General features: G+C 49.7%; 1 protein-coding gene across 1 annotated transcript in view; it reads right to left on the bottom strand.

The window, feature by feature from the left end:
- The window catches only part of LOC104862473, a 12,032-nt gene that overhangs the window by 2,808 nt on the left and 358 nt on the right, over positions 1 to 8,866 (bottom strand). The window contains exon 2 of the mRNA XM_010624539.1: positions 8,208 to 8,593. Coding sequence (XP_010622841.1) covers positions 8,208 to 8,593 — 386 coding nt within the window. The remainder of the gene's footprint in view (positions 1 to 8,207; positions 8,594 to 8,866) is intronic.

The raw sequence follows: 8,866 nt of genomic DNA, 5'->3' as shown, positions 1-8,866 counted from the left end.
AAAAAAAAAAAAAAAAAAAAAAAAAAAGGAGGAGGGGACATAGTTCAGTGCAAAGGCCCTGGGCTCCTTCTTCAAAACTGAAAAAAAAAAAAAAAGAAGTATTTTTTAAAAATAGGAAATTAAAAACCACTCCTAGATTAGGTATGAAGAACAATTACTCTGAAACACTGAGCTGGGGCCCCGCTGCCTCACTGGTACACAGCTGTCTGCAAAGCACTTGTGATAGTCCCTCTTCCACCCACAGGAGGAAGGTCTGGTGCTAGAATGGATCTCTCACTCAGATATACAAATATGTTTTGCTATGTAGCCCAAGCTGGCTTTAAACTCAGCGATGCTCCTGCCTCAGCCTCCCGAATGCTATTTTTCTTTTTAGAATCAAAGATGAGAGACCACTAAGCTGAGGAAAGAAGAGTCAGGAACCGTGAGGCTCCTCTCAACCAGAGAGGCTGCGCTTGGAGAAAGGCAGCGCCGGTGGCCACGCCCCTTCCCCCTGGGTCTGCTGCACAGCTCCGACCCCCAGCTGTCCCAGGACCTTCAGCCCAGCCCGCCCCGAGGAGCCCCACCGCGGCCCGCCTGCTGCTCTACACCGCCCCTTGAGGAGGACCCCCCTGCGGAGTCCTTCTGAGGCCCTTAGGAAACTGCAAGATGCAGCAGTGTTGACGCGGGGTTCAGTGACTGTCAGGAGGGCCAGGCGCAGCAGCTGCCCCGACCAGCTGCCCCAGCGGCCGCCTCCGAGGGAAGCCCTGCTCGAGGCCACCAGAGAACTGGGAGGGAGGGACAAAAAGGCCAAGGTGTCAGCTTGGAGGCCTGGCCTTGGGCATTTGGGAGTCACCACGTCCACACCCACAAGCAGAAAACAGAAAGTAAGCAAAACACAGCACTTAATGCCTTCATGGTCCCTGTCCGATGCACATAACATTATTGTGAGACAAGGTCTCGCTATAGAGTCCAGGCTGGGTTTGAACTCCTGGCGATCCTCCCTCCTGCCTCAGCCTCCTTCGTGCTGGGATTACAGTCACACACCGCCACACTCAACTCACCATCAACTTCTTTCCTTCCTCCCTCTCTCTCTCTCTTTCTTTTTTCCACCATCAATTTCTTAATCCCAAAATCCAAAAGCCTGGGAGTGAGGCTTCATGCAAAGTTACTGCCCACAACATATTGCTTTACAAGTTACTGACAGCCACACCTCCTATGCGTAGCATGGATTTCGAGCATTGGAGAAGTGGTCCAGCCTGGTGGGCAGGGTGCAGCCACAGCCAGGCTGTGGTTCTCAGGGTGCCTCACACCCCTCCACCTTGCTCTGCCCACATTCTCCCTGACCTGGCACCACCCACGGGGAAGTTTTGTCCTGCCCACCTCCTGGGAGCCATTCTGAGTTTGTGGATTTACAGCTGGGGTACTCGGGTTCACTTTCGTTTGAAATCCTGGATCCTTGAAATATCTTGGACTTCTAGAAACTTCTATCTGCCTGCCTGTATCCTGTGATGGAGAAAATGATCAAGAATTGACACATGGGATAAAAATGTATTTGGTGGCCCACACTTGCAATCTCAGCAGCATTCAGGAGGCTGAGGCAGGAGGATCTCTGAGTTTGAGGCCATCCTGGGCTACATAGTGATTTCAAACCCAGCCTAAACTACATAGCGAGACACTTTCTCAAAATAAATAAATAAATAAATAAGATAATTTTTGCCTATGGATGCATTAGAATGATAAGTGCATATTAAATTATTTAAGAATTTAAGATGGATCTGAAAGAGACCATCTAGCTGTTTGTTCATGGGTTAGTGCTGCTATACACAACTCCTTCCAACACTCACAATAGTGCCTTTGACTTGTTGTTCCCCTTTGACGTAACTGTAGACATGTACATTGATTTAAACACACATTTACTGTAGGAAATCTGACTCCTTGTGTGGTTTCCAAACCAGTTCCCAATCATAAGGCTTCAAATTAAATGACCAGCCACAGCCCTCTAGGAGTTGATTTAACTACAAAAGTTTGGGTTCAAAATGTAATTTGTGGGACCAGGGATGTAGCTCAGTGGTTGTGCCACCTGCCTCGCAAGCACAAGGTCCTGAGTTCAATCCCCGGTACCCCCCCAAAAAAAGTAATTTGCTCTTCCACTTTCCCCAGCTTGAATTTTGATTTCTGCCTTGAAATACAACACAGCCCTTGACTGAAGGTTCCTTTCCTTAAGTGGGAGGCTTTTCGCAGCTCTCCGAACCCTGTAAATGAACTGCACTGCCACATAATCGATAGGAAACTCAGCTGTCGCTGATCCAGAGCAAACCCTGGCCACAGAAATAACAAGATCTGACATTTCTGAGTTTGAAAATGTGCCATTTGGAGGCAAAGCAGCCAGGTCTGCTGGGATGGCTCTAAACTCCACAGTCTCTCTGAGGGCTGAGGACCTCAGCTGAGACACCGCTTTTCTCCTGGTTGGAAACCAGGCTTTTTCTTGCTCAGCTTGTAAACAAGTGCGAGAGCTAACGCACTGGGATCTGAGAGTCAGAGCTATTTCTAAGCTCATATAAGTTTGGTTGTTGTCACAGAGTTCATAACAGAATTTCAAATGAGGTGTTCTCTGCCACAAACCAATGAACAATTTAAGTTGAGATTTCAACGTGGAAAACCAAACGCCCAGCGATTTCAAAGCCTGTCCTCAGAAGCTCCACATCATCTCCATCAACATCAGTGTATAAATCCTGCAGCTCAAAATAACCACACGCATCTGATCATAAATAACACCCAGCCACAGAGCCACGGCAAGCCATTCCTCTGCCTCAGAGTCACTGCCTCTGGGCACTTCGGTCTCTGCTCAGCCAAGCTGCTGTGTCACACAGGGGCGAGAAGACCACCCTGCTGGACCTGATCCACGTTTATCCTGGGTGTGCTGCTCTCCACTTAGCTTGAACAGCTGCTCTGCAGACGGCATTGCTACAAAGTATGACTGTGGGAGGCGAGGCAGGAGGGTCGCACGTTTAAGTCTACTTATTGACTTAGCAGGACCTTGTCTCAAAATAAAAAGTAAAAAAGCGCTGGGACTGTTCAGTCTCCAGTTTGGAAAAAAAAATATTACTAGATGGACTTAGGCTGGAGTCAGAATCTACCCCACTGGATAGATTAGATGATGTGATACATGATAAACGTGTTAATTTTTAAGCAGGGCGCAGTGGTATACACCTGTAATCTCGGACCCCTGGGAGGCTGAGGCATGAGAATTGCTGGGACCAGCCTGAACTACATAAGGAGTCTCTGTCTCGAAGGCACAAGCAAAAAAGAAATCACAAGAGCAAAAATGTTGAGTTTTCTCAGAAGTTTGCTAAGGAAGACCCTGACCTTGGCGGTATGAATCATTTACATACCAAAGGGGAAATTCTCTAATTCATATATTTGCTGTGTTAAGAGAGTTTGTGTATTGAATGTTGCCATTACTCTGTGCCTATATGAACCCAAAGATGCAAAGAAAAATACGAGAGGAGCAATCAAACAGAAGGAAGCTTGTAACTTCAGACTGTGGATGTACGGAATTTGTCTTTTCTGAAAGTAAGGCTGTCCGAGCCCGTGCTCCACTGAACTCTCTGGTCTCAATGAAGAAACACCACTTCTAGTTGGCCCAACTCACATTAGTGAGCCACTGTATCAGCCAGGTATTTTGCTCCTAGTCACCTCTAGAAGAAAATGGCACAACTTGGAAGAAAACGCCAACATTTCCAGTCGGCTCCGTGGCCCAAGATCTCAGAAACTGCCAGCCCACACGATGGCTCCTTCTGGCCCGAACAGGACTGTTAACACCATCGCTCACAGGCTTCTCCATAGCAGCAGGTTGACATTCGGAGCCTGTGTCCCCGTGTCGTGGGGAAGAGCCCAGGCCCATCCAGGGGCCACTGGGCTTTGTGGAGGGGGAGGGGAGGGAAGAGCCAGGCTCACAATGGCCAGGCCGGAGTGACCGAGCTCTGATGTCCACCAGAGACGGATAACCGATGAAAGAACTCTCTTTGGGGCTATCTGATCAGTGTGTGAATTCGCCTTGCTTCCGGTTATGGGAAATGACTGAGTCTCATCTCAGTCCGAGAGAAAAGCGGGGTGGGGACAGGCACACCATAAGGCTCACAAGGGTCTGGCCTCCAGCGTCTGCCTCCGTCCGCTCCCTGAGATCACTGGCAGCTTCGCTTTACCAGCGTATCTGGGTCTCCATTCATCTGTTTCAACGGCCCGGAATGGTTGCCAGGAGTATTGTGCCACCAATGCTGGTACATTTTTTCCTCTTCTGTAATGTCTGTCATTACACAGGGCGCTGTAAAAAGCTGATTTCAAAAGCTGAAACATACCCTTACTACAGAAGTCATTGCATTAGCATAACAAGCACAAAGTTTCAAAGTGCTACTGTGGTGATACATTGTAAATCCTTGCTGTTCTGCTCCAGGTCAGGGGATCCCCTACAGTAAGGAGCTTCTGGGGTAAGGGGCACTCAAAACCAAGGAAGACTTTCAAGTCTCATTTGCCCAACTTAGGACGGTCGTTGTTGTTGTTGTTGGTGGTGGTGGTGGTGGTGGTGGTGGTGTTTTTGAGACAGGGTTTTGCCTCAAACTGAAGGCAATCCTCCTGCCTCAGCCTCCTGAGTGCTTGGATTAACTGGCATGTACCACCAAGTCCGGCAGGGCATTTCTTAGAGAATCAAGGTATTTCTTCCTCTTCTGTACTCTTCTTTCCTTGACCATCAAGCAAGGATGTCTTAAAGGATGTTCTTCCTTGGGTGTCTCATTAGATGTGGACAAACATCATCAGGGGTCCTCTCATAGGCGTGGCGAGCACTTGTTGGTCTTGCTAGGAAGCAGGGAAGCCCTCAGGCCCAGTCTGGAGAGGGGCAATCGGCTGCCACTCCGCGAGGCAGGGGTGTTGACAGAGGCCGGAGTCAGGGAGGTCGAGGTGTATTCAGATGTTAATTTACACCCGAAAAGGCAGAATGTAGTCACCCACTTGGGAATGACTTGAGTCCCTTAGGAATGCGGGCCAGGAGTGCTTCCTTGTGAAAGAGGAAGTTGCAGCGGAGGGGAACCTTGGTCTAAAAGTTATGGCAGCAGGAGTCCTGGGGGTTTAGCTCAGTGGTTCCGCCACCTGCCTGGAAAGCACAAGGTCCTGAGTTCGATTCCCAGTACCAGGAAAGAAAAAGAAAAATTATGGCAGCAGGGAGAAGGGAGGGAGCAGAGACAGCTTTGATGAGCCAGAAAATGAAGAAAAAAAAATAACCACCCTAAATTCGACACTGGTTGTAAATGTCATTTTCAACTTCTCCCTTTCTGTTCAGTTTTAAGATGTATCAGGGGGCTGCTCATTTCCACTTTAGTAAATATTTGCAGGTGGTCGTTGGCCTTCAAAAACTTGATGTGGAAATCAGGATGGAGGACTTCCCTGCCACTTAGAAAGGGTTTCTTGTTTCGGTCTTTCTGTTTAAGGACCACCGTCTTCTTTCGCTTAGGGCGACCCCTGAGTTCCCTGAGTAACAAGCACAGGAAAGACTCCTACATTCCGACACAGCCTGTGACCTCCAATGACAGTGCAAGGTTCATTCCGACGCCAGGACCACACGGAGGAATTAACTAGGCTGACGAAATCCATCGAAATGTATGGGTTCAGCATAATCGAGCTTCTGCTGCAGACGGCCGTCCAGAAATACGTGAGCACGGAAGGTGCTGTGAGAGTGCGGTCATGCGTGTCACTGAGTGTGTTGAACACAACCATTCTAATGATCAGTGGTTAAAAGCACATCTTACTTCAACAGTGTGTCCCCTGCAATTTGTCCATACCGACTTGATAATGTTCTCAAGGGGAAAAAGCAGGGGTCCAAATTTCTCAACAAGATCTTTTTCTTAAGTTTGGAGGAGGAAAGCAGGAGAGTGACCTGGAAAGAGAAAGTTGGCTTTTGCATGCAAACAGCAATGGGCGGGTGGCGGGATGTAAACTAATTACTGTCTTAAACCCTATCTGTGCTCAGTTCCACAAAGAATTAGGAATATACAATAAGTTATTTTGCATTCCTCAGAAGGAATTTGTTTCCCCTTAAAGATGCTTTCTCTGGCCCGCAAGACTCGTGAGGACAGGTGCTGCTGAGTAACTTCTAATTCGGAGAGGGTCTGAGGCAGCTGGGAGGTTCACTCTGGAGACCCTTCCAGCCCATGGGGTTGGCTCATCCGAGTGGAACTCACCTCCGGGAGGGTAACTGGGGAGAAGGGAGTCCTAGACAGGATGGTCCAGAGACACAGGTGGTGCGGGGAGCCCTAGGGGAAATTAGCTGCTCAAGTCAGCAAGGGGCCTGACCGGCAGCCCAGGAGTAGAGAAGCTACTCTGCTGTCTATTCACTGGGACCCGGCCTCATAAATGGAGTCATTGTGGAGCCCTGCCCAAGCCGGGGGCCCACTCCTTTCCTTGGATTTTTCCTCAGCTTTTGTGCTTAAAACACGCAAATCACTGATTACTTTCCCCAAGAAAGAGGCGAACGGGAAAGGTGGATCTCCAGCTCCAGCTAGAAGTGTGTACGTCACGGGACACCTCTGCAGGGACTGGCAAAAGTGAGAGTTTCCAAGAGGTGCCCAGCTCCCCGGAGTTGCTCTGCTGAGCTCTTTATTTCCCTTCACCCCTGCCCCCATTCCCAGAGAGCCAGATCCATTCTCTGGCTGCAAACGGGGCCACAGAGTGGCCCATCCTCACCGCCTGGGACGTGAGCTGACACTTTTACAGACCTACAGGGGGGATGGAGGCAAAGGCACCTGGAGGTACACTGGCGCAAAGCACTCCGCCTGCTGCAAATAAAACAAAAATGTTTTCAGGGGAAATTCACTGGAAGCTTTCCTTGCACCGAATAACACATCTTCTTTGGCTTGGAGGGACAGAGCTCAAGAATCAGGGCGGGGCGGGGGGGCTCCTGCCCCCTATGTTACACCCTAAATATACAGTGGAAGAGGCAGGCCAATAGGACTTAGTGCGAGAGAATCTGGAGGCCTGAAAGCATCTTTTTCTTCTGGCTATGGTGGCACTTAAATGATAATGCGGGCAAAGGAGCCGGGAGATTTATATCTTTTGGAAAGTGGGTCAAGCCAGATGGTAACAGCGTCATTAACACACAAACTTGGGATGTGCAAGGGAAGTTCGACAGGGGAAAGAGACCCGGAGAACAAAGGGGGTTGCTGTTGAGAGCCCCCCCTTCTGCCAGCCCAAGCCGAGAGCCCCCTGGTACTGGGGTTTGCTCCTGCCCAGAGCTGGATAACAATCAACAGCTCCCCCCTCCCCTGTTGTGGCTTAGAAAGCACAGAGAAAACTTGTGCAACAGGCCAATTTGGCCCTTATTTCTGTGTAACCCTTTCGAGTCTGCAGCGGCAGGAGTGGGCCTTTCATTTGTGCACTCCCAGCCTTGCACCCCCTTCCTAGTGTGATAAGCTCTTGTGGTTGTTGACATTTATTTTATGAAATCAAAGCGCCGCTTGTTGTATGTTTCAGACAAAAGTTCATTTTCCTCCCCTTATGTAAATACTCTAAATCAATACTAAAAGGTCGAACGGCCCTACCTTCTTCCTTATTTTGGTGATGGAGGTTGTTGTGGAGGAGTTGGGGGTGTAAACTCCTGGGTTTGACTTGGGAAAAGTTTAATATTGAAGTTAAACTCTCCCAGAAGAGATGTGATTCAGAGGGAACATAGCGTGGGTATTAAGATGAGTTTAACAATAGTATTAATAATAATAACAATAATACCTGTTTATATTAAACACCCACACAAACACCTATAACAGGCAGTGCAGTTTGGGACTAGAGAAAGCCAAATTAGTAACTGTTCCTTTCACTAATACAATGTAGGTATGCACACACACATACAAGAGGCGAATTATGAAAAAGCAGAACAAAGTCACACGCACAGGTGGCTTTGGGGAACACAGAAAAAGTAAAGGTAACAGTCATTAAGTTTTGACTGGCTTGAGTGACTCCTCTTAGCGACTGAAAGTTGAGGTCTAAACGAAAACCGAACGATTTTCTTTTTCTTAAAGTGGAGCTCTTTTCAAGCCCCGAGGACTCACCCCCAAGGCATTATTCAGAGAAAAACTAAGCCTGGCCGTTCGTCACAGGCAATTGTAAAGGGTTTCAAAGGGCCGATCCAACGATCGCCACAGTAATCTACATTCAAGGCCGGATGGCGGAGTTACGGCACACACCTGCGGGCTGTTTGCTGTCCGTGCCCCTCGCCGAGCCACAAATCACCATTAAAGCGAGCTGCTTGAGCTTCATCCCGGCTCCTAAACAAGAGTTTCTCGGGACAGTTCACTTTGATAGTGCCACGGCTCGAGTCCGACAAGCAAGCGATTTCGCAGCTCGGGCCGGAGCCCGGACCCGGATGAGCCCCGCGCGGGGACCCGGGTGGCGAGGGCAGGGGCGGCAGCAACGGAGCAGGACTGCGTCCTTCGCCAGCTTCCCGAGCAGAACCGACCCACAGTGTGCGGGAAACCAGGTCAGGAGCAGCTAAAACCCGCCTGGAGTCTCCCGCGGAAGGCTCTTCCGAAACTTCTTCCCGGTCTTTGCAACAACTTTTAACACACCCAGACTACAGGCGACCTCGCTGCCTCAGTTTCCCCGCTGGCTGTCGCACGTCCCCTCCCGGGGCCAACACGCTTCCCCTGACTAGCACCCCCACCCCCAGGCAAGGCTACGTTTTTCTCCGCCAGGGCCGGTACGGTAGTCTTTGAAACTTTCACTTTTGCTTCCTTGGCTGGGGATCACGGCCCGCTCTCCGGGTGGACTCTGCTCTCCTGCCTTCACCTGGCGGTGGGAAAAACTCCGGCGTTGGGTAATAGAGAGCCGGGCTGGAGTGGAGGCC

This window comes from Fukomys damarensis, unplaced genomic scaffold, assembly GCF_012274545.1.
Source record: "Fukomys damarensis isolate Sample0158 unplaced genomic scaffold, DMR_v1.0_HiC HiC_scaffold_12, whole genome shotgun sequence".
In the NCBI taxonomy this organism is placed as follows: Eukaryota; Metazoa; Chordata; class Mammalia; order Rodentia; family Bathyergidae; genus Fukomys; species Fukomys damarensis.
This window is presented reverse-complemented; position numbering and strand designations above follow the sequence as displayed.